The sequence below is a fragment of the Trichechus manatus genome, unplaced genomic scaffold (genome assembly GCF_000243295.1).
Source record: "Trichechus manatus latirostris isolate Lorelei unplaced genomic scaffold, TriManLat1.0 scaffold00014, whole genome shotgun sequence".
Classification (NCBI taxonomy): domain Eukaryota; kingdom Metazoa; phylum Chordata; class Mammalia; order Sirenia; family Trichechidae; genus Trichechus; species Trichechus manatus.
The window spans coordinates 25,701,924-25,726,098 of NW_004443950.1; the positions used below are offsets into that span (position 1 = coordinate 25,701,924).

General features: G+C 39.7%; 1 protein-coding gene across 5 annotated transcripts in view; it reads left to right on the top strand.

Moving 5' to 3' along the window:
- Positions 1 to 24,175, top strand: part of PHKB (phosphorylase kinase regulatory subunit beta) — a 215,767-nt gene that overhangs the window by 146,074 nt on the left and 45,518 nt on the right. For 4 of the 5 annotated variants that reach the window (XR_002823222.1, XM_023726966.1, XM_004371692.2 and 1 more), the window contains exons 15-22: positions 1,598 to 1,653; positions 2,178 to 2,271; positions 13,826 to 13,909; positions 14,370 to 14,474; positions 15,622 to 15,704; positions 15,909 to 15,999; positions 23,776 to 23,837; positions 23,924 to 24,086. Coding sequence is in view for 4 of the 5 variants with exons in the window: in XM_023726966.1 (XP_023582734.1) it covers positions 1,598 to 1,653; positions 2,178 to 2,271; positions 13,826 to 13,909; positions 14,370 to 14,474; positions 15,622 to 15,704; positions 15,909 to 15,999; positions 23,776 to 23,837; positions 23,924 to 24,086 (738 nt within the window). In the remaining variant the exon portion in view is untranslated. The remainder of the gene's footprint in view (positions 1 to 1,597; positions 1,654 to 2,177; positions 2,272 to 13,825; positions 13,910 to 14,369; positions 14,475 to 15,621; positions 15,705 to 15,908; positions 16,000 to 23,775; positions 23,838 to 23,923; positions 24,087 to 24,175) is intronic. The other variant, XM_023726967.1, reaches the window with a different exon arrangement.

Genomic DNA, 24,175 nt, shown 5'->3' on the forward strand with positions numbered 1-24,175 from the left:
ATCCCGCCTAGGCCGGAGGCGGAGAGCGGAGCGGGGGATCCCGCCTAGGCCGGAGGTGGAGGCCCAGGCTCCTTATGGTAGACAGTTCATGATTTGGAACTTTCCAAAATGCTGAGTTTTCACAATAAAGGAGTTCTTCAGCCGGCTACTAGTCCCCTAACCAGGTGCTCACTGTGACTCAACATGTGGTGGCCGTTTTAATCCAAGAGTTCTGTTGTGAGAGTGGAACAACATTATCCTAAGAAACAAGCCTGTTGATTCAAAAGAAGATACCAATTTGCCAATTGGAACCAGTGCGTTGCCTTGTTTATCATTATTAAAATATCATCTGTATTCTAGTCGATGTTTTTGTTTGCTTTTTAAGAATCCCATTATTGTCTTGAAGGTTGTAGATAAGGGCCCACTCTAAGGTTACTCCTCCTTTTGACTAAGTAAATACTAGATTTCGTCTAAAAAAAAATAAGGCTTATCTTTTTCATTTGGTGTTAGAAATTGATGAAACTCTGAGTAATTTTTTTTCATCCCTTTGAGAAACATTAAACTGTAAGCTCTTTATCAAATAAAAATAGAATTTATAACATTTTTAATGTGTATTTTTGTTGGGTTGTTACATTTTTTCTTATATATTCAGGTAAACCACACAGAAGTCTGCCTGAAATGGCATTTCCATGATGATTCTGGGAACCACCCTTTGATTGTATGATACTTATTGCTGGTATATGTGCTGTGGTGTTTCATACGTAAATTCTAGTGGCACATTGAATACCATGGAGAGGAACTGACGTGGTAAATCAAACGTTTTACAGCATAGTATTGGGAATGTTGCATTCATTCCTGTAAAGAAGTTATTTTTGATCAGTATTTTCAGAGCCCTATAATACTGTAATTTGTTGGTGCTTTTTAATATTCTCTATTAACTATACCGACTCAAAATTGAGTTCATTTTAACAATGTATATTTTGTAGTGAATCTTTTCCATTCAGAAAGGAGTAGCAAATACCCAGCACTATCTTTGATTAAAACTATTGAGTCCAACAGCCTGTATTTCATGAGCATAGTGTTAATTATATAGTCAACTGGGTAGTTCATTCTGCGTCATAGGAACTATATATTAGAATGAAGCTATTATGTATAAGGTGGCAAAGGAAAATTGGCTAAGAAGGGAGTAGCCTTATATGTGGTTAAGATGTCAAACAACAGTTTTAACTCACAATCATTTTTTTACAGAGAATTCCTAAAGTGGGTTTTTATTTTTAGTTACTCCCCCTCCCTTTAGAGTTAAATGATGGAAAATGACTCTTGGTCCCCAAACTGCTCTTATACATCATTCAAAATAGCTCTGACAGGCTAGCCCCCTCTGGTAGCAGTGAGATTTATGGCTTTCCATTCCTTGGTGTTCCGTTACTCTGTCTACACCATCAGACTGATGAGTAGGCAGTGGAAAGCAAGGAGAGCAAAGGCGGCTGCTTAGAGTCAGCTGGTATCCATCATTTTAATGAACTGCTTGGAGATGGTTAATAGCATCCTTGATTCTCATTGTACCGATGATGACCAGATCTTCTTAAATGTTTCCCCCTCCCTTATTCTTTTATTACAGGGCCCACTGGAAAATGATTTGGTAGTTCATGTAGGACTTGTAGCAGAAAGCCAACGGTATGAAACCCAGATGGGTGGGGTGTTCTTTTTTGGGGGAGGGGAGAAGGAAAGATTGCTTTAAGCTTAGAATATTGAGTATGGAAGTAGGGTTTAATTTCCTAGATTCCTTGAGAGGGTTTCAAGGATGTCATGAATGTCAGTTTAAGTGCCAGCAAAACATTTCTTTCATTTAAAAAATAATAATTTTGTTTTAGTTGATGTGACTCTTAAAATGACCAGTGTCAGTGTGGCCTAGAGTACGGTTTTGAGAAATTAGTGCAAATGGATTTCCGGGATTCCCAGCATCAGTGCTTGTCCTCCCTGCCGTCCCCCACACCTCAGAGCACCCAGGTGATGTTTCATGGGGAATCCAAGAGGGCCTTTGGATTCCAGTGCAGACGGCACATTGCTGCTGTTAACAGCTAATACTGTAGCCCAGGTTATGCATGGTCTCCTCGCTTTGTCCTCCTCTGCCATCATTTCCTGAACTCTAAATGCACTGTCTGAAAATCTCTCTTCCTTTTTTCCCCCATGTGCTTCAGCCTTCAAGTTTTTCTCAACACATATGGCATTCAAACTCAAACTCCTCGACAGGTAGAACCCATTCAGATTTGGCCTCAGCAGGAGCTTGTGAAAGTAAGTAACTCTGCCTCTGTTTTCTTCTTTGGGGAGGTACTAGAGCATGATGACTGGACTCAGTTTACAGGCAAGTCACATAGTTAAAATCCGATTCTGAGATGGGATCATTAAGCTGAAAGTCTTTCTCATTAGGTTGAGAATCCCACTTTATGTGGCATTGTTACTAAAAAATAACTGCATTGTGTGTTTCTGAACAATATATTCATTTGCTAGTCACGAGTAGGTTTTGTTGATTCCTACTCCTTGTTAAAGTCTGTTGCTAACCTAGACTGAGCACTTAAATATCAAATTGGCCTTAATTTTAGTAGACATGTGTAAAGTTATCCTGTACATTTTGTTTGAGTTTTTTCCCTTTTATTTCATGTTGAAAAAACCTTCTCATAACTAAATAGTTTTTGGTAATTACTACTTCCCATTTGTCTCTTGCCTCACTATTTGGAGTCTGAAGTAATTCCTATTCCTTTGCTTTGCTGAGTCGCAAAATAATTACAAAGTAACTTCTGAGTTTACCTTGAATGCAGTTACATACCTATTTGGGATAGGATTAAAAGATGATCTTTGGGGCCTCTATATGCAGTGTTTTGCAGGTGGATTCAGAAGTGCTGTGTTTAGGAATATTCCTGCTCATTCAGGACAGGAAATTGTTGACTCCAACTAGCTATTCATGAACTCTCATTTTATTTGGTAATTGGTAAAAACAATACAGGAAAAACACTAGCGTTTGGCAGAAGTGTTTATGATAGTACTTTTCAGGTGATCAAGGTCAAGTTGATCAAGTTGATATAAGTGGTTATGGTCAAAGCTTTAATGCTGTAACAAGAGAATGAAAGCTTAGAAGTGCTCATTACATGACAAATGCAGGACCCCATAGTTGCTGGTCATGCAGCTGGACCTTACCCACAAGTGACACAGGCCATCAGCTGGGTGTCAGGTCAGCAAGGCACCAGCTCTTCAAGAGTCCTTAAACTTCCTCTAACAAATTTAGAGTCTTTTCTTCCACTTACAGATAAGACTGTAAATGCAGGGGCCTTTAGAGTATGTAACACTTTAAAATCACCCCAAGATGTGACTTTATGGTGGAGGAGGGTAGAAGAGAATAAATGAGACCAAAAGGGATCTGAGGATCTACAAGCAGGGGAAGGAGGCAGCATGAAGGGGAGCGAAGGAGGCCAAAATCTAAGGTACTCACACTTACCATTCAAGTGCAAGCTGTTCCTGGTGATACATTTTTATGGTCTCTAACTGAAAGCTGCAGAGAATAGTAAGAAAGGTTTATTCTTTGATAAACGTGACTTCAAACAAATTAACCTGGATCTGTTGTTTTGTTTTGTTTTCTTCCAGTTTTCATTTATATTAGCAGCTACTTTTTTTGCTCTTTTTGGTGGTGGGTGAGTGTATACTCTCCCAGACAACATGTAGGCAAAATTAGAAAGGCCGACATGGCTGCAGATGACCTGGATGTGGCATTTCACTTACTCATTCATCAGCGAACACCGCTGTGTGCAGAGCTCTGTGTGTGGCCCTGTGATAAAAAGAATCTGACTCTCTTCTCAGCGACTCTGAGTCTAGTGGTATGACAGAGAAAATGTTAATTACAATTCACTTTGACAAGTGCCATAGTAGATGTTAGCACAAAGAGCTATGGAATCTCAGAGGTGGTAGGAAACATTCCGTTGCAAAGGGAGGTAAATACTTACGTTTTGTATGACTATATATTATATATGACTGATTTTATATTTTGCTGTTTTAAAGTTGGTGTTAACAAATGATTTACTCTTTGGGGGGGTGGGTGTGGCTGTAAGGACAGACTTGTGACCAAGAGCCCGGCTTCCCTGTGCAGGTGTGAAGATTTAAGGTTGTTCTTTGATTGTGGCTGAAGCAATTTTGGATTCACTCTCTTAGATATATGCCTAGCATACTGTTTCTTACAAGTTTATTCTTTAAAAGTAAAGATGTCCCCTCAAGTCTTAACTGACTCACATTTTCTTAAGCCGACAACTGAGTTTTCTCTGCTGTGTTGCTACACCCTCCATCAACCCACTGAAGACAACGTGAGGGCAGGCAGCTGAGAAGAGGGCTTTTCCTGTGTGTGGTTAATATTTCATGATGTGGTAACTGTGATGTGATTTGTTGCATGGGGGATTTGAATTCTTTTCCATATATAATTTTATTTATGTTATTGTTGTTGAGAAAACCAACACCAAACCCATTGCCGTCAAGTCTATTCCGACTCATAGCGACCCTATAGGAGAGTAGAAATGCCCCATAGGGTTTCCAAGGAGTGCCTGGTGGATTCAGACTGCTAACCTTTTGGTTAGCAGCTGAGGTCTTAACCACTGCAGCACCAGGGCTCCATTGTTGTTGAGAATATACACAAATTCAACAGTTTCTACTTGTACCATTTAGCGACATTGATTACATTCTCCAAGTTGTGTAACCATTCTCACCCACCTTTTCTGAGTTGTTCCTCCCCCATTAGCATAAATTCATTGCCCCCTAAGGTTCCTATCTAATCTTTCAGGTCGCTGTTGTCAATTTGATCCCATATGGATGGTTCTTAAAAGAGCACAATGCTCAAAGCAGACCTTTTTTACTAGGTAAGCTAAACTGTTGTTCAGTTTTAAGATGATCTCGGGATATTTTTGGTTTAAGGTTTAAAGATTATCTCAGGGTAATAGTTTCAGGGGTTCATCCAACCTTCATGTCTCCAAGAAGTCTGGGGTCCATGATAATTTGAGATTCTGTTCTACATTTTACCCTTTTGATCAAGATTCTTCTATACAATCTTTGATCAAAATGTTAAGTAATGGTAGCAGGGCACCATCCAGTCTTCTGGTCTCCTGGCAAAGGCGGCAGTTGTTCATGAAGGCAGTTAGCTATACATTCCATATCCTCCCCTTATTCCTGACTCTCCTTCTTCCTCTGTTGATCCAGGCAAATAGACATCAATTGTTGTGCCTTGGATGGCCGCTTGTGAGCTTTTAAGACCCCGGGTATTATGCATCAAACTAGGAGATAGAACAGAGGCACTAAACATGTTATTAGGCCAATTAACTGGGATGTCCCATGAAACCATGACCCATGAAACCTCCAAACCAAGAAACCAAATCCCATGAGGTTTTTGGTTATATATAAGCAGCCTTAGCATCTACTCTTTTTTATCATCGTTGTAAATATATCACACAACTTTTGCCAATTCAGCTTTTTACAGGTGTACAATTTATTGACAGCAGTTACAATAATCAGTTGTGCAATCCTACCCTTAATCAATGCCGTATTTCCATCACCATTAGCATCCCCCTTTTCCCTTCCCTTCTGCCCCTGGTAACCACTAATAAACTTTGTTTTCTATACATTTGTCTTTTCTTGTCTTTTTATATAAGTGAGGTCATACAGTAATTTGTCCTTTTGTGATTGACTTACTTCACTCAGCATAATGTCTCCTAGCTCCATCCATAATGTAGCATGTATCAAGACTTCATTTCTCATACTGGCTGAGTAGTATTCCATTGTATGTATGTGTTATACTTTGTTTATCCATTTATCTGTTGATGGGCATTAAGGTTGTTTCCGCCTTTTGGCTGTTGTGAATTGTGCTGCAGTGAACATTGGTATACAAGTCTCTATTTGAGTCTTTGCTTCCAAGTCATTTGCATATATACCTAGGAGTGGAATTGCTGGGTTATGTGATAATTCCATTTTTAGTTTTTTGAGGAACAGCCACACTGTTTTCCACAACAGCTATACCATTTTGCATTCCCACCAGCAATGGGTAAGTGTTCCAGTTTTGGAATCTGATTTTGTGTGTGTGTGTGTGTTTGCTTTAGGCGAAAGTTTACAGAGCAAATTAGTTTCCCGTTCAGAGATTTATACACAAATTGTTTCGTGCTATTGGTTGACATTCCCGCAGTGTGTAGCACTCTCTCCCTCTGCACCCTATATTCCTGGTTTCCGTTCGTCCAGTTTTCCTGTCCCTTCCTGCCTTCTCGTCTTTGCTTTTTGGCAGGTGTTGCCCATTTGGTCTTACATACTTGACTGAGCTAAGAAGCCGATTCCTCACACGTTATTGTTTGTTTTGTAGGCCTTTTTAATCTTTGGCTGCAAGGTGAACTTCAGGAATGGCTTCAGTTCTGAGTTAGTAGGGTGCTGGGGGCCGTAGTCTCAGTGGTTCCTCCAGTCCCTGTCAAACCAGTAAGTCTGGTCTTTTTTGTGAATTTAAATTTTTTTCTACATTTTCCTCCTGCTCTGTCTGGGATCCTCTATTGTAATTCCTGTCAAAGTAATTGGTGGTGGTAGTTGGGAGCCTTCTAGTTCTCTTGGGCACGGGCTGTGGTTCCTGTGGTCCATTAGTCCTTTGGACTACAATTTTCCTTGGGTCTTTGGTTTTCTTCATTCTCGTTTGCTCCAGACAGAATGGGACCAGTAGATGTATCTTAGATGGCAGCTCGCAAGCTTTTAAGACCCCAGACACTGCTCGCCAAAGTAGGATGTAGAACATTTTCTTTATGAACTATGTTATGCTAATTGACCTAGATGTCCCCTGAGACCATGGTCCCCAGCCCTCAGCCCCAGTAACTCGGTCCCTCAAGGTGTTTGGGTGTGTCTAAGAAGCTTCTATGACTGTGCCCCCTTTGTTCTTTGTTATATTTATGAATATACATGCTGCATGTACAAATGTGTGTAAAAATATCCACAGTCTAACCTTGTATGTACGTGAGTATACTCCTATATGCCTTCCTTCCCCTATTCAGCATACCTTTCTGCCTGTCTATCTGCTTGTAAGTTATTATTTGTTTTCACTGTTGTTGTAGGGTTGTGTCTGCTATAGTATTTGTTGTGGTTGCCTCATTTTTTTTTTTTTTTCCTTGTGTTTCTCTTAGTGTCTTCCTTTGCCTTAGTCGGGTTGTGCTGACTTCCCCTATATTTTTTATTGTCTTTCCCTTCGCTGAAGTTAACACTTCTGTACTATCCAGTTAGTGATTTCCTTTCCCCACCCCTCCGCCTCTCGTAACCATCAAAGTTTTTTCTGTGTGTAAACCTTTTCTTCAGTTTTTATAGTAGTGCTCTCATACAATATTTGCCCTTTTGTGATTGACTTATTTCACTCAGCATAATGACCTCCAGACTCACCCACGTTGTGAGATTTTTCATGGATTCATCATTGTTCTTTATCATTGTGTAATATTCCATTGTTTGTATGAACCAAAATTTATCCATTCATCTGTTGATGGGCGCTTAGGTCGTTTCCATCTTTTTGCTATTGTGAATAATGTTACACTGAATATTGGTGTGCATATGTCTATTCCTATGACAGCTCTTATTTCTCTAGAATATATTCCTAGGAGTGAGATTGCTGAATAGTATGGGATTTCTATTTCTAGCTTTTTAAGTAAGCACCATATCGTTTTCCATCGTGGTTATATCATTTTACATTCCCAGCAGCAGTGTATGAGAGTTCTAGATCTCCCCACAATTTCACCACTTCGTCAAAAGTGGTGTGTTAAAGTCTCCTGCTATTATTGTAGAACTGTCTGTTTCTGTTTTTACTTCTGTTAGGTTTTATTTTATGTATTTGGAGCTCTGTCATTGAGTGTGTAGATATTTATTACGGTTATGTCCTCTTGGTAGATTGATCCCATAATCATTACATAATGTCTTTCCTTGACTCTTATGATGACATTTGATTTAAAGTCTTATTTTATCAGAGATTAATATTGCCACTCCTGCTCTTTTTTGTTTACTGATTGCTTGATGTACTTTTTTCCATCCTTTGATTTTTCACCTCTTTGTGTCTTTGTGTCTAAGGTGTGTCTTTTGTAGGCAGCATATTGATGGGTCATGTATTTTTATCCATTCTATCACTGTCTCTTGACTGGTGCATTTAAGCTGTTTACATTCAGTGTGATTGTTGAGAGGTATGAATTTACTGCTGTTGTTTTGTTATGCTTTTTGTGGTGATGACAGTTTCTTTGTTTCCTTTTCGTCTTTTGTGCTGAGTTTTTTTGTTGTGGTTGTTCATGGATTGTCTTTTCATTTCCTTCAGTTTGTTGATTTTGTGTTTAATGAGTCTTTTTTGTTTTCTTTATTTTGGTGGGTAGATTTGTTACTTTTCTTTGTGGTTTTTGTAAGGTTTACTTTTATTCTTTTTTTAAAACAGTCTGTTATTTTTTAGACATCACCTTGACTACTTCTCCATATGGAAGTTCTGTAACAACACCATTCGTTCTCCCTTTTTGTTTTGAAGTCGTCATTGATTTCAGATTGACATCTCTGGTCACCTGTTTTGGGTTCTGTAGTTTTACTTTTGTGATTTCTCTACATGGGCATCTTGGTGATGCCATCATGTGTCTTACTCTCAGATTGTTGTCTGCTGTCATTGGTTTTCTATCTGAAGGACTCCTTTGAATATTTCTTGTAAGGATGGTCCGGTTTTTACAAATTCCCTTAATTTCTGTTGATCTGGGAATGTCCTAATTTCGCCATCGTATTTGAGAGACAGTTTTGTCGGGTATATGATTCTTGTTGGCAACTTTTTTCTTTCAGGGTTTTATATATGTCAGCCCCTTGCCTTCTTGCCTGCATAGTCTCTGCCAAGAAATATAGCTTAGTCTTATTGGACTCCCTTTGTTGGTGATATTTCATTTTTCCCGAGCTATTGTCGTAATTTTTTCTTTATGTTTGGACTTGGGAAATTTTATTATATATGTCTTGGTGGCTTTCTTTTCGCCTTCTCCTGTATGGGGTTTGTTGAGCTTCTTGGATGGAAATCTTATCTTTCATGATATTGGGGAAATTTTCTTCCAGTAAGTCTTCAAAAATTCTCTCTGTGCTTTTATTTATTTATTTTCGTCTCCTCCTGTCCTGGGATTTCCATCATGCATAAATTATTCCTCTTCATAGTGTCCCACAGACCTCTTAGGCTTTCTTCATTTTTTTTCATTCTTTTTTCTTATTTTTCCTCAAATTGGTGTCAAGGGATTTGTCCTCTATTTTGCTAATTCTTTCTTCCATTGTTTCAATTCTATTTCTGTGTCCTTTTGAGTTATCTGTTTCTAATATTTTATTGTTAATCTTCTGGATATCTAGTTGCTTTTTTTGTATAATTTCTAATTGCGTGTTTAATTTGTCATTTTGTTCTTGTATTGTTTCCTGAATTCTTCTAGGGTTTTGTTTGTGTTTTCTTGATCTCTTTGAGGACCCATATATAAACCTTTCGAAGTCCTTATCAGGCAGTTCCATTACCCTGTCTTCCTCAGGAAGATTTTCTACCCCTTTAGTTTGGTCATTTGGTTGAGCCATCTTGTTTCTTTGTGATTTGATATTGTCTATTAAGACCACTAAGGTATTGTTTTATTTATTTATGATTTTTTGTTGTGTTTTGATTTATCAGTGTGGGCAGGTTGGGTGTTCTTCAGTGATTGCTCGTCTGGCAGTACAGGGGCATTCACTTCCTGCTCCCAGTTGGATGGGGCTGTAACAGCAGGGCAAGCCCTCATCACCGTTCCCTGTACATGTGAGATGGCTGAGGGCTTGTCCAGTGGTACAGGATTCACAGTTTCTCACTAGGTGGGCAGGCAACAAGCAGGGAGCAAAGCATGTATCTCGGGGAGTGATCAACCAGGGGGCATGCAGACATTCTTCTGGGTTGGAGAGTGGCAGGGTAGGTGGCCGGGGTCACGCTGGTGCTCTCCCAGGCAGGGGAGGGGCGGGGCGGCAGCCAGGAAGGGCAGGAGAGAGAGAAAAAGGGGAATGGGTTATGTATTGCTCTGTGCTCACCACCCGCCCTACTGGTCAGGTGCTGCAGCTGGAGAGTTGCCCTGTCTCTGTGTCCTGACTCCCTCCCTGCTCTGTGTACCCTGGGATTCCTGAAGTTCTCATCCTCCTTCCTGTACTTTTCCTCCTTAGCTCCAGTTCATCCTGCTCACCTTGCTTCAGTCCAGTTTCTCTGTCTCTGTCTCCTTGGGAATTCCATGATGTTATCTTCCTGTGTTCCTCACGCAGGGTTGCTGCTGGCTTTGTCTCAAAATTGCTCCTTTCTGCTGGGCTGTCTGGCAAGTCACATCTACTCTATATCTCTCCCTGCTCACTGCTGTTGTTTGGTTTCTTTTTCCAGTTGGTATTTAATCTAATTCTGTATCCTTTCATTTGATGCCGCAGGTTCCAGGGTTGTCATCTGTATCTGTTTCATTTTGTTTCTCAGGCCTTTGCTGTAGAGGGATGGCATGGTGCATCAAAGTAGGCCACCATCTTGAATCTCTCAGGGATTTGAATTCTTAATAACAGGATTTAGCTTGGCAGTGTGGACCTAGAATGAAGCCAAGGGTCTGTCTGTACTTCTGTGTGGTTTGATCACCACTTTGTATTTCAGTGCATTAAATGGTGGGAATGTGTACAATGTGGGGGTAGCATTATCTCCAATAGGTTTGTCTGTTAAATTGTCACAGATTGGTAGTACCTAAAGTTAAGGAGAATCCTTTTACCATCATAAAGAGTAGTACTTAAAAGAAACCTACCTTAACTTATGCGTGGTTGATGAATATAATTGCTCTTCTAAAGGAAGAAATAGTTTAGACATACATTTATTTCTGAATAACTGAAAATATTTGAAGGAAAGGGGACTCCATCTTGTGTTTTATGCTATAGTTTTACTACAGCTAAACAATATAAAGGAGTCCACAAGTGATGCAAATCGTTAAGCACTCGACTACCAGCCAAAAGGTCAACAGTTCAAACCCACCGAGAGGCACCTGTGAAGACAGTCTTGGCAATCCTCATGAAAGATCATAGCTTGGAAACCCTATGGAGCAGCTCTACTCTACACACGTGGGATTGCCATTAGTCAGAATTGGCTCGACAACAACTAACAACCACACACAATATAATGTTTATAGAGTACTTTCTCTGGCCATTTGACTGTCTAAAACCACTACTTTTCCAGAATCAATAGTCACAGCATATCTGGCTCTGGAGGGTATTCAGTTGCTCCCCTGTTTATCTATTATGTATTTCCTGAGCACCAGCTATATGCTAGGCACAGTGTCAACTCAGGGGATGCTGTTATCCGGTTTAGAAGGAGAGAGAGAGACAGAGCTAGCTGACATAGTAGAATCTGTGTGTAGTAGTAGCAGGATGGACAGAGAGCACTAGGAATGACGTTATTTTGTGTATGATGGAGTTGATATTAGAAATCAGCTCAAATCACAGTCAGTTGATTGAACAGAGACAGTTGGTTTGATTTTCCATTTAGGAAAATTGAGATTAGATTTCTACCTGTCATCAAATGCAAAAAAAAAAAAAAAAAAAAAAAAACCTCTAGACAAATTGAAGACTTAAATATTAAAAATAATTAAAATATGAAAACTTTAGAAGAAAAAAATAGAATATTTTCACCATTGTTGAGAGAGGAAGTCTATTATTAGAATGATACCAATGCTAAAAAGTGATTAAGGAAAAGATTGACAAGTTTAAGTATTCCTGAAAATAGCATAAACAACCTGGCACATCAAAGGTGCCTGTGAAATGTCCTGGTAGAGCAGTGTTCAGATTGAAATACCACAGCTGAGATGATACTCGACCCACTGTGCAGTCATTCTCACATTTCATAAAAAAACTGAAGAGGAGCAAACTGGGTAAAATATTTGCTATGTATTTGACAGACAAAAGTAATATTCTAAATATACCAAGATCTCTTACAAATCACAAAGAATGACAAATACCCCGTAGAAAAGAGAACGAATGAAAAACAAATTATAGAAGAACATACAAATCACTGTTAAATATGTGGGAAAATGCTTAACAACAAAATATTTGAAAATAAATTAAAACTAAGATGAAATATCATTTTGACCCGAGAGAGACACAAAAGGCTCACGCACTGTTAGTGCCAGTCTAAATTTATACAGTATTTCTGTAGAGCAACCAGCCTGGCATTATTATGTTTCAAAGAAAATATACATTCCCTTTGATCTAGCAAGAGTGGGAACTTATTCTGCAGAAATAATAGTACACTGTCCAAAGACATTTACTGAATTATTTTTAAAATAACAAAAAATTAGAAACTCCCTTCATCAGGGGATAGATGTTAAATAGAGTAGGGGGGGACTTCTTGACTGAATACAGTGCTCAGCTCTGGCACTGATTAACTCCTAATTCATTTCGTGTCTATCCGCTTTTACCTTCTGAAAATTCTTAGAAGGTTCTGTTCCCCTGTGATACTCTTCCTTGTTTTATAATACTTATACGTGTATTGCTACTTACACAGATTATGATACTCACACAGATGTTTTCCAGTTTTTTATTTCTTCCATCATTTCCACATTGAAAATACAGAATAAAATAGCTCAGTTTACTATCTTGAAACTGTTTGTTAACTGCTGTCAGATAAACCCCTGACTCATGGTAACCCTGTGCACAGCAGAACGCAGTGCTGCCTGGTCCTGTGCTGTTCCCACGATGGGTTGTAGATCGGACAGTCATGATCCATAGGATTTTCACTGGCTTATTTTAGGAACTAGATTGCCAGACCTTTCTTCCTAATCTGTCTAGTCTGGTTGCTCTTTTCAAACATTTTCAGCATCATAGCAACACACAATCCCCACTGTCAGTGGTAGGCAGCCTATGAGGTGCATGGCCGGGAATTGAATCCAGGCCTCCCACATAGAATTTAAGAATTCTAACACTTGAACCACGTCTGTCCTCTTCTTGAAACTAGAACACCACGATATTAAGTTTAAAAACAAAAATTGAACACCAAACAGATTATATAGTATATGACCCATTTATTTAGATATACATGTATGTGTGTATATGGGTAAATATTTATTTATCTGTGTATTTCTCCAAGTACGTAACCCTGTCTGTACTTTTGGTGTTTGGCAGGGACCACACAACAGGTAACCTCTGGAGCGTACAGCACAGAGAGCCCCTGTTGCCTAGGGGGTGTGACTGTAGGCAGGACCATTCACTTCTAACATGTGTCTTCAATTTTTCATAAAGTTCATCTAATCAGGAAAATCAATAAAGATGTTTTTATTTTGATGGGAAATATTCAAAGGTAGGAATCTAGAAAGAGCTGTGTGGGCCTGTTTTTTTAAATTTTGAAATAGCCAGATTTTTATCACATAGAAACATTTGTCTCTTGTGTGATCTTTTATGAGTCACACAGAAAAACCAAACCCGTTGCCGTCGGGTCAATTCTGACTCACAGCTACCCTACAGGACAGAGTAGAACTGCCCCACAGGGTTTCCAAAGAGTGCCTGGTGGATTCCGACTGCCCACCTTTTTTAACCTCTGCACCACCAGGGCTCCGTGTAAATTGTACGTTTCTGACAACATACGAACAATTTCAAATTCCAGAATCGCTTTCACCAAATCAGCAGTGCCCCAAGATCTGGCTTGTTTTCCTACCAGTCCAATTAGTAAGGTTTTCCTGGCCTGTTTTTCTCTGGAAGGATCAGAAATTATTAGGGAAATATTAAAAGGGGAGAAAGGAGCAAAAAGGATAAGCATGGATTCTTGCCTAACTCTGATTTACAAACTTGTGTCTTACAGGCTTACTTCCACTTGGGTGTCAATGAAAAGCTGGGTCTTTCCGGAAGACCAGATAGGCCCATCGGCTGCCTCGGTACATCAAAGGTGCAGCATCATTCAGATTATAATACCTCACACTGAAGTGATGTTTGACCCGCTAAGCAGTCATTCTCCTATTTCATTGCGTACTTGGATTAATTGTCTAAATTATTATTTTCTACAAGTAAATTTTATTATTTGTTTTGCGTCCTATCACAGAAGTCGTCTAGGAATAAATAAGCATCTTGCTGCTATATTATTTCTAAATTTTTAAAATACCTGACTGACAATATTTACTCAGGCACAGGCTTTTTCTGTCGTATTAGGGGTGGACTACTTTAAATTCATTAGCCTACTGATTCAATCAAGAAGGTTTAAAATTTCTTAATATTATGTGGATTTCACAAGCTGTTTTATTTGCTTATTCAGAATTAAACAGCAATTCTGATTTTTATTAGGACTTATGGTACTTCACCTTTGTCTTTGGTATGTTTTATATTTTCTTTTAAAAAACTATGCCTTACAGATTTATCGCATTCTGGGAAAGACTGTGGTTTGTTACCCCATCATCTTTGACTTAAGTGATTTCTACATGTCTCAGGATGTTTTACTGCTGATAGATGACATAAAGGTAACTTCTGAGCACTTTTTTATTGAAATGGGATGACTTTGTATCCACTAATCTTATCATGTTATTAAATTGCATGCTCCTGGGTGTCTACCATACTGAGTTTATACAGTGTAAAATACCAACATAAAACAACACCTGCATAGCTTTGGAGAGTCAGATTGCTTGCAGCGTTAGAATAATAGATGGACTATGTCTTAAGTAAGGTTGTATGGCTTTACTTGTTATGGCTTCCCACTAGTAGAATAGGAAGATAAAATGTGTAAAAGCAGAGGGAGAAGTGTTTTGGGAATCATATTCATACATCGGTAATAGTTTATCTCCATTTGAACAGAAGTTGAGATAGCAAAATAAATGTGGTTATGAAGAATGTCCAGTAAAACCTCAGCTAATGCATAACTCCCGGTGAGCTAAATCCCTTCCACTCCCTTTTCCACTTGCAGAGTAGAGAAGCTTAAATCATGATCAAAATCATGAAGTCTGGAACCAGGCTCCACCACTGTGTGATCTTGGACAAGATCACAGAACTTCTGTATAACTTCTCTGTGCCTCTGTTTTCCAGTCTGTAAACTTGGAAATTAACAGGGCTAATTGTGAGGAGTAAATGAATTAATATATGTAAAACACTCCCAACAGTGCCTGGTGCGTGGTTAAGTGTTGTGTAAGCATGGTGATGATAGAAATGTAGTCAAAGAAAGAACTCCCTTCACGTTTCTGATGGTCTGTATGAAGTCAGTCCAGTGTCTTCTACTTATTCTAATATGAATCCACTTTAATGTGGAGTGAAAATTAATCTTCTAGATGATAACCCTTTTACTGTTTTTCCCCTGGGACCATTCTTGAACTGTATTTGTTAGGCGCAAAAACAGAACAAAACCTTAAAACATGCGTGATTACTTTTAAGAACAAAGTTTGAAATCAAAATGGTTTCCAGCTTAACTTGCATGTTCTCAAACAGCCCATCAGAACATTTCTGTCCTTAAGTGGTCTACTTTATCCAAAGTTTAATTGTGAATGTGTCTTGATACATGAGATTTTGGGGTTTTTTATTATTTTCTTTTATTTTAACTCTTCACCACTAATGGTTAAGCATCCCGATCTGCTCAGATACTGTGACATTACGTCCTGTCTCGTTCTTATATTTTGATAGAATGCGCTACAGTTCATTAAACAATACTGGAAAATGCATGGACGTCCGCTCTTCCTTGTTCTCATCCGGGAAGACAATATAAGGTAGGTCAATGGAAGAAGCCAGTGCACATAGCTCCCCACCACTTATACTGTGAACCCTCTGAGAGCAGAGTCCTGAACTTTTTCGTATCCCTCTTAGTGTGTGGGAGAGTGCTTTGCATATGTACGGGGCACTTAGTCAATATTAGATTATTAATTTCTCATTCCAGTATTAATACACCCATTTTGTTTATCTGTGTTTTTTAGAGGTAGCCGGTTCAACCCCATATTAGATATGCTGGCAGCCTTTAAGAAGGGAATGGTTGGAGGAGTCAAAGTCCATTGTGATCGTCTGCAGGTAGTCTTCTGAATTTTATTGTGTTTCTGTTTCCTGGACAGTTAATCCACAGGTGCGGTCATGCTTCTTACCATTGTTCTGTTTAAGGTGTTTGTCCTAAGATTTTAGTCTGCACCTACCGTTGTGTCCTTCTTGTCACCAGGCCAGTTTAAGTTCTCATAATCTGATGCCTGAACAATTGCAGAGCTTTCTTAACCAAAATTTTAGACTTCAGTAGCTCATCTCCAACCTCAGTTTTGCCCTTGAGGCAGCTGGGGTCCCGAGTGATGAAGTGAACTTCTGTGTAATCTTGTATTTGTAGGAGCAAGTTGGCTGACTCCTGGTTGAGTGCTCTTTTCCCTACTCCACAGTAACATCCAACCTGTGAATACTCCTTATTCCAGTCTGAACTTCAGAGCATTATGTTCACAGCTCCTAAATCACAGAAGCTGTGTGGTCCTTGATTAGTATAACAGCCTCCCTGACTATGCATATGTCCCACTAAACACGTTTGTGCTTCACCCAATACAAATTAATTCTTGACTCTGAGCTCTTTGGTGCTCCTGCCCTGCTGCCCACTCCCTTCCCTCTGCCGGGAATACCCTTCCTTCTTTGAAGGCTTCTGGGCTTTGGAGGCTTACCAGACTTCAAGGCCCCGCTCTGGTAAATCACCCAGGCAAGAAATGACACTTCTCTTCTTTAACATCCTTTTGTGACCTTTAACATAAACAACTCAGATTGTAGTCCATCACGGACTTGTATGTCTTATTTCCTATAAAAAATTGTGTTCATCCCACAGGGTCTTTGACATAGTAAATACTCAGTATTGAGGGGGAAAGAGGAAAATTTATAGAGGACTTAGAAAGAGGTCAATGTTTATACACCACTCTCTGGTGCTGTGTGTTTCTCCTGCTTGATTGACTTGTATCTCGTTCTTTATCTTTTCTCCTTTATTTTCCATTGCTCTGTCTTTTTCTAATACTTCCTGGGGCAATTTTTAAATTTTTATCTTGAAGGTTTTCTGTTGTCTTGCATTTTGACTAACGTGTTTTTAATTTTTCTTTTTAAAGCTCTCTGTTCTTATTTTATGGATGTTATATTTTGTCTTTTTTCTCTGGGGATATTAAGTAGCGGAGTTTTGAAAGTTTTCTCTCCTCTACTTATCTCTTTCAGATTTTTCTGTTTGTTTTTAGACTCAGTCTTTTATGTTGGAAGCATTTGTTAGATATCTGGTGATTTTTAGCTATTCATTCATTTTTGGAGCCCTGGTGGTGCAGTGGTTAAGAGCTCGGCTGCTAACCAAAAGGTCACCAGTTCAAAGCTACCAGCCGCTCCTTGGAAACCCTAGCGGGCAGTTCTACTCTGTCCCATAAGGTCACTGTCTGAGTCGGAATCAACTCGAGGACAATGGGTCAATGGATTTATTCATTTTTAAGAGTGAAGGAGTTAAAAGTTCATTGAAAGTTGGGTGTTTGGGGGCAAAGCTTCTTGTGTTGTTTAATTCACTTATAAGGTGGGGGCCTTTTTTTTTGGGAAAAACCCCAGATGCCAATATCTGGAGATCTTTTCTTTGATGCTCTTCAGTTTCCCCAGAAAATAAAGATCTAACCTCCTGCCAGAAGACATGTACTTTGCTTCCAGGTCCTGAGAGCAGAGTATGGGAAGGGAGCTAGGGATTCCGCTGTGCAGTATACAGTTATTCACTTAATCCACTGTTTAATCTTTGTGTTTCCTGTTCTTTGCTCTTCCTTATACCATTGAATCCAAAGTCTTTCACCAGAAAATAAGCCTCTTGTCTCCCTAAAGGCAGAGAGATGGAAGCAGATGGTAACTTCCCAGCTGTTTAGGCAAGAGGGAGGAACTTCTGGATCTAATCACTGTTTATGTAAAATGTCAACCAGCCTACTAATTGTAGCCTCCCTTCCCCCTGCCTCCCAGCAGTCTCTGGGCTGAGGGTCCTGAGCCTCTCCATTTCTGGAGCGATGGTGCTCCCTTAGATGGCAAACTTCTTTGCCCTGCCAGGTCAATTTATTACATCTGCTTTCCTTGTTTCAGAATGTTTAAAATATCTCGCTCACTGATGTTTCCTCTCTAGTTTTCTTTGTTCACATGGGTTTATACCTTAAATATTTTTTCTCCTGTCATTTTAGAGGGATTTCATGTAAGATAGGCATTAAATAGCTGCGATTATCATGTTAACCGGAAGTCTAGTTATGTTTTTATACTTAAATGTCCCTCCCCATTCCAGACCCTACCTAGATACTTTTCTAATCTTTATATAAAATATGTGGACTTACATGGAGAAAAAAACAAACAAAAGTACATGATTTTGATGAGAGATGTAAGATAAGATTTGAGTAAATGATGGGCTATGCCATATTCTTGGATAAAAGACTGAATATTATAAAGATGTTAGTTCCTCATAAATTAATACATTGGTTTATTACAATCACAATCATAATTTCAGTGGGTATCTGAACTGAGGTTTTGACAGTCTCGTATGGCTGAGGGGACAAAAATTGGAGTTCAGGGCTGGCCAAGGAGGAGGAATTCTGATAAATAGCCCAGGCTTTCAGATGACCCTCTTGAAAGGCTATATTTTAGGAGTAAAAGCAAACCAGAAATAGTTCAGCCTCCACGAAGAGTAGAAAATAATACCATCCACAACCTCAGAGTGTTTCCACAATGATTTGTGTACAAAGTCTGTCTTTCATTCAAAAGTCACTAGACATACAAAGAGAGAAAACCCAACAACTAAGAACCAAGGGAAATACAGACAATAGAAATAGACCCCCATTTGATCCAGGGGTCTATTATCTGGATCGAATGGTCGTCTACTTAAAATAACTGGGCTCAATATGTTTAAGAAATTAGATGACAAGATGGATAATTTTGTCACAGACTTTGAAACTATAAAAAAGAATAAAAGAGAAATTAAAAATACAATCACTGAAATTACAAACTCAGTGAAACTGTGGTACTTGTTTTGTATAATTGATGGCAACGTATATGTAACTCAGAAAAAGACTCAGCTATACGTATAAGAAGTAAAAATAATATTTGATCAAGGAAGCTTAATGAACTAATGGTAATATGTAGGTTATTCAGCATAGTTTTGGAAAAATTAATGAAGTTGAGCTTTACCTTATATCACACACCAAAACATATTTCAGATAAATTAAATCATTTAATGTAAGAAGTAAAGCCATAAAAAATTTCATTATAATTTTAAAAAGAAGTCAGAATACTTTCAGGCTTCCATTTCTGTTTCATAATGATAGACTGTTAGTTTCAGCCTTCAGATATTGACAAATTTTTATTTATTTCAGTACTGAATATGAGTCTAAAAATAATTTTACTTTGCTTTAAAGTTTGATATTCTGCCACGTTTTGCAAAGTTTCCGTTTCGTTTGAGGAATCATAGACAAATTATAAAAGCAACCCAAAAGGTGATGACATTGCTCTCAAGGCAATAAATTAGAGATTTCTCATTTGCTTTAGTCCCCCCCTCCCCGTCCCCCCCCACTGTCAGGCACTGCACAGAGTTTTAAAGTTAGAAAGAGATCCTTTTTCTGTTTCATCATCTGTGAAATTGGGAAACTCTTCACTCGTACCTCCTTATGCACACGCACTCAAATTGGACAGGATGTGGAGATAATTGTGTCTAATCCTCTGCTCTCACAAACAGGGAACCTGGAGCCGCTGGTGGGAATGTGAGTGTTACAGTCCCAGGACTAGCTATTGCCGAGAAGGGACTGGAACTCATGGCTTCACATCCTGGTTCAGTGCCTTTTAAACCTTAGCCCCAGGACCTTCATCACTGTCCTTGTCAACAGCTGAGGTTAATGTCCGCTTCACTGCCCATCTCATTTTTCCATTATTAGATGTGCCTCAAAAGTTAGAAGAGAGAGGAGTCAGTAGTTTCATTTTTCATGATTCCAAGAGTGCTATATATTTTTTTTTTTTATGTAAATGGGGGCTTAACATTGGTGTTTTTACTTTTGTCCTCTCTTTAATGTAGTAACTGAATATGGCAGCCATAGGTGCCCCTTGGATTTTATTTCAAGCTCTTTCATGTTTTCTTAGCCCATGACCCTCAGTCTCTCTCAGCACCGGGCCTCACCATCCCCTCCCAGCTTCATGGACCAGGGTATCTCTCCATGCAGTTCATTCCCAGACGTGTTTTCTACTTCCCAAGTATCTCTGTATTTAAGTGGAGTTTCTTGTTTTCTTTTTCCCCTCATGATGTCACTCTGTTCTAGAGTGGCCTTGTTCTTGTCTTTTTCCTTCAGTCTAACCAAAATAACCAAGCCAGTTACCACCAAGTCAGTTCCGACTTATGGTGACCCCATGTATGTCAGAGTAGAGCTGTGCTCCATAGAGTTTTGTTTTCAATGGCTGTGACCTTTTGAAAGTAGGTTGCTAGGCCTTTCTTCTCATTCTTTAATTTTATGCCTTAGCTCCAGTGTGATTTCTTTGGTGAAGCCTCCAGGACTGGAATTTAATTTCTCCTTCCAGAGTGCTTCTGTGGCATTTTACTTGAACCTCTGCTTTAGCTCTTATTTCATTTTCTGGGCAGCTGATTGCTTGTTAATGCTTTTCTCTGTGAACTATAAGTGCTTTCAGGCCAAGCTTCACTCATTTCTGCATTCCCAGAGTACTCTGCTCACCACTATTCTCTCTGTAGGATATATGTAAATATTTGTCCATTGATTCAACAAGCATTTTTGAGCTCCTTCTCTAGGCACTGGGGATATAGTGGTTACTAAGATACACAAGGTCCCTGATCTCATGGGACTTAAATTCTAGTGAGGGGACCAAACAATGAACAAAGTCAAAGTGGGATGGAGAGTGGCAGGAAGGAGCGTATTCTTAGGTCAAGTGGGAGTGACAGGATATAATCATCTTAGAGGTGGGGTACCTTTTGAATATCCCATTGCATTTAACACATATATGACAATATTAAGTTATTTAATTATCATCAGAACTCAGGTATTAATACCTAGCAAATTATTCATAAATATACTGTTTTTTATAAAGCTAATTTAGAAGCCTTGGCAACCAACTTTTTTGGGGGGGGGGTTGACAAAAGCTCTAGAGACTATTAATGGAATTCAGAATTTGCCCATTAACAGACTAAATATTTACTTTATGGGATGAATTATAAGGGTGAGTAGGCTAATAAAAATGGGAAATATTAAATCAAAATTATTTTTCATGTTTTCAGTATTAGCTGTCAGCTTTGAGAACTGAGTAATTCTTGACTCCCCACTCTCTCACACGCCACATTACAATCTGTTATCAAATCCTGTGGTGTCTACCTTCAGATTATAGCCAGAATCTCCCCACTTCCCATCACCTTCACCACTACAATCCGGGTCCACACTACCATCATCTCTTACCTGGATTTTAGGAATAGTTCCTTAAACTCCTGCCTGCCATAATATGGTTAGCCGCCTTCTACTCAGTCATAAGGCACTCAGGTTATCTCACGTATCATAAGCCACCAGTGACTTCCTCTCTCACACAGAGTGAAAGCCAAAGTCCTCCAATGGTTCATGTGGCTCTCCATGGTCTGGGCTCATTTCCAGCCACTCTCCCCCTGTCTGCTCCATGCTAACCACACCGGCCTCCTTTCTGCTCCTAAAACACACCAAGCATGCGCCTGTCTCAGGACCTTTGCACTTGCTGTTCCCTGAGTCCTGCACACTCTTTGTCAGATCCATATCATTGACTACAATCCTTCCTGCAGGGTCTGCTCCCATGTCGTTATTAGAGAAGCTTTTCCTGATCACACTGTCTAAAACAGCAAACTTGCCTCCTCCTTCTCCCCCATTCCTGCACTCCCCATCTAACATTTTATATATATTTATTTTTTAATTTGCTTATGATCTACCCACCACCACCCCCCACAGCCTACACGCACATACCTGTAAAGTCAGTTTCAAGAAGGCAAGGCTTTTATATATTTTACAGTTTTTGTACCTGTGGATCACAATGGTGTGATCCACAACCGAGCATGGTGCAGGGAGGCAGGACTGGGCAGCATCTCATTTCGTGGTGCGGGAGGTCTCCAAGAGTCAGGGGCCGACTGGATGGCTGCTAACAGCAGCAATGTCCCCTCAGTTCCTAGTGTGGTGCTGGCACGTGGTGCGAGCTCAGTAAGTGTCTGTCTGACAGATTCACTGAAGAGTAAGATGTGTAGATGTGAGCCTGCATCTTGGACGCGTCGCTCACTGTCCAAGACACATACCCTGCCCTCAGGGAGCTCACGTCCAAGAGTGACCTGCCTGTGGCTGGGCCGTATAAAAACGTGCAGATCAGGTACACATTTGGCCTCCCTCACACAGACTCTGCACGGGGCCTTTCCTCTGTGTTCTGGTCTTATGCTTATCCTGCCATCTGCGGTGTTATCTGTTGATGATGCTCTTTGTCTGTGAGTTTCCGCCAGAGAAGAAGGCAGCGCAGCTCTGGGTAGTTAGCCAACCAGCGCAGTGTTCCTGTATGCCACATCGCTTCATGTCCGTAACGAGCAGTGAGCGATGGAGGACATAATACATACAACCCAGTTTTGATCGAACGGTTGCCTTGTTTTTTAAATAATAATTCATGGCTTGATTTTTAGGCAGTACATTTCTCAGTTTTCTCTGACGGCTCATCAGATAATTAGAAGTGACACATAATGCTGAAAATCACTGTAGGTTACCATTTCTTTGTACTATTCTCCATGAATCACTGACAGACAGACACTGTGTTTGAATTTGGCCTCATTTAGTTTCCTAAAGCTATGATCGGCAACTAATAGAAACTAACATGACCAAATACGGGTTGCCAGAACGCAGCGAAGCACCAGGCTGGATGATGAACACTTTCATGATCCTGAAGAATGAAACCTTGGCAATATCCCATCATTGGATAGCCCTGAAATATATTACAGTAGGGGGATCCAGGGTGCAATTTCACATTGCCTCTTCCCAAAAACAATGTAAGTATTTCATGGTATTTTTCTTTTCTTTTAATTTCAAAATAATATTTTTTAACATTTTAACAGGTACTACTCTGAATTATTTTAATTCCAGCCTAAAGATTAAAAAAAAAAAACAAAAAACCAAACCCCTTGCCGTCGAGTTGATTCTGACTCATAGCAACCCGATAGGACAGAGTAGAACTGCCCCCATAGAGTTTCCAAGGAGCGCGTGGTGGATTCCAACTGCCGACCTTTGGGTTAGCAGCCGTAGCTCTTAACCACTGCACCACCAGGGTTTCTAGTCTGAAGATAAATGCCCACAGTTCTAAAAACAGAAAGAAAATACAGTTCATCCCATGTCTAGTACTCCCCTTTTATTATGACTCATGAACTTGTAGTTCTGTTTTAGGGGGTTTTGTTGTGTGTGTGAAGGAGCCCCAGTGGTGCAGTGGTTAAGCACTCAGCTGCTAACTGAAAGGTCACTGGTTCAAACCCACCAGTTGTTCCATGGAAGAAAGATGTGGCAGTCTGCTTCAGTAAAAATATACAGCCTTGGAAACCCTATGGGGCCGTTTTACCTTGTCCTCCGGGGTTTGCTATGAGTCGGAATTGACTTGAAGATAACCGGTTCGATTTGGTTTGGTTTGGTTTGGTTGTATGTGAAAACCAGATTGTAGAATGCTCATTTAGGAAATTACTTAAGGTCGTATATGTTTTTTAAGTCAACTTTTTTTTTTTTAAGTACTGCGTACTTACAGAAGTGTGTTCACAGATCATAATACGGCTTGCTAAATTTAAGAGTTGTGCATCTTTTCTTAATTGTGTTTCAGACACTAATATCTGGAGCTGTAGTAGAACAACTCGACTTTCTGCGAATCTGTGACACAGAAGAGTGAGTACCTCTGCGTTATCTAATTATTGCGGTCTTTGAGGTAGAATTAGAGGTCTGAAAACCTTTCTCTTTTTTTTAATTTCCAGACTTCCAGAATTTAAGAGTTTTGAGGAGCTAGAACTTCCCAAACATTCAAAAGTCAAAAGACAAAGCAGCGCCTCGAGTGCTCCTGAACTGGAACAGCAGCCAGACGTCACCATTACTGAATGGAGAAACCAGCCCACCCACAAGATTCTTCAGAAACTGAATGTGAGGAATATTCGATTCCCGCGTGGCCCTGAGTGAGAGTGGCAGAGTGGAAACGTTCATGGTCTGTTTGTCCTCTTAGAAGGTAACAG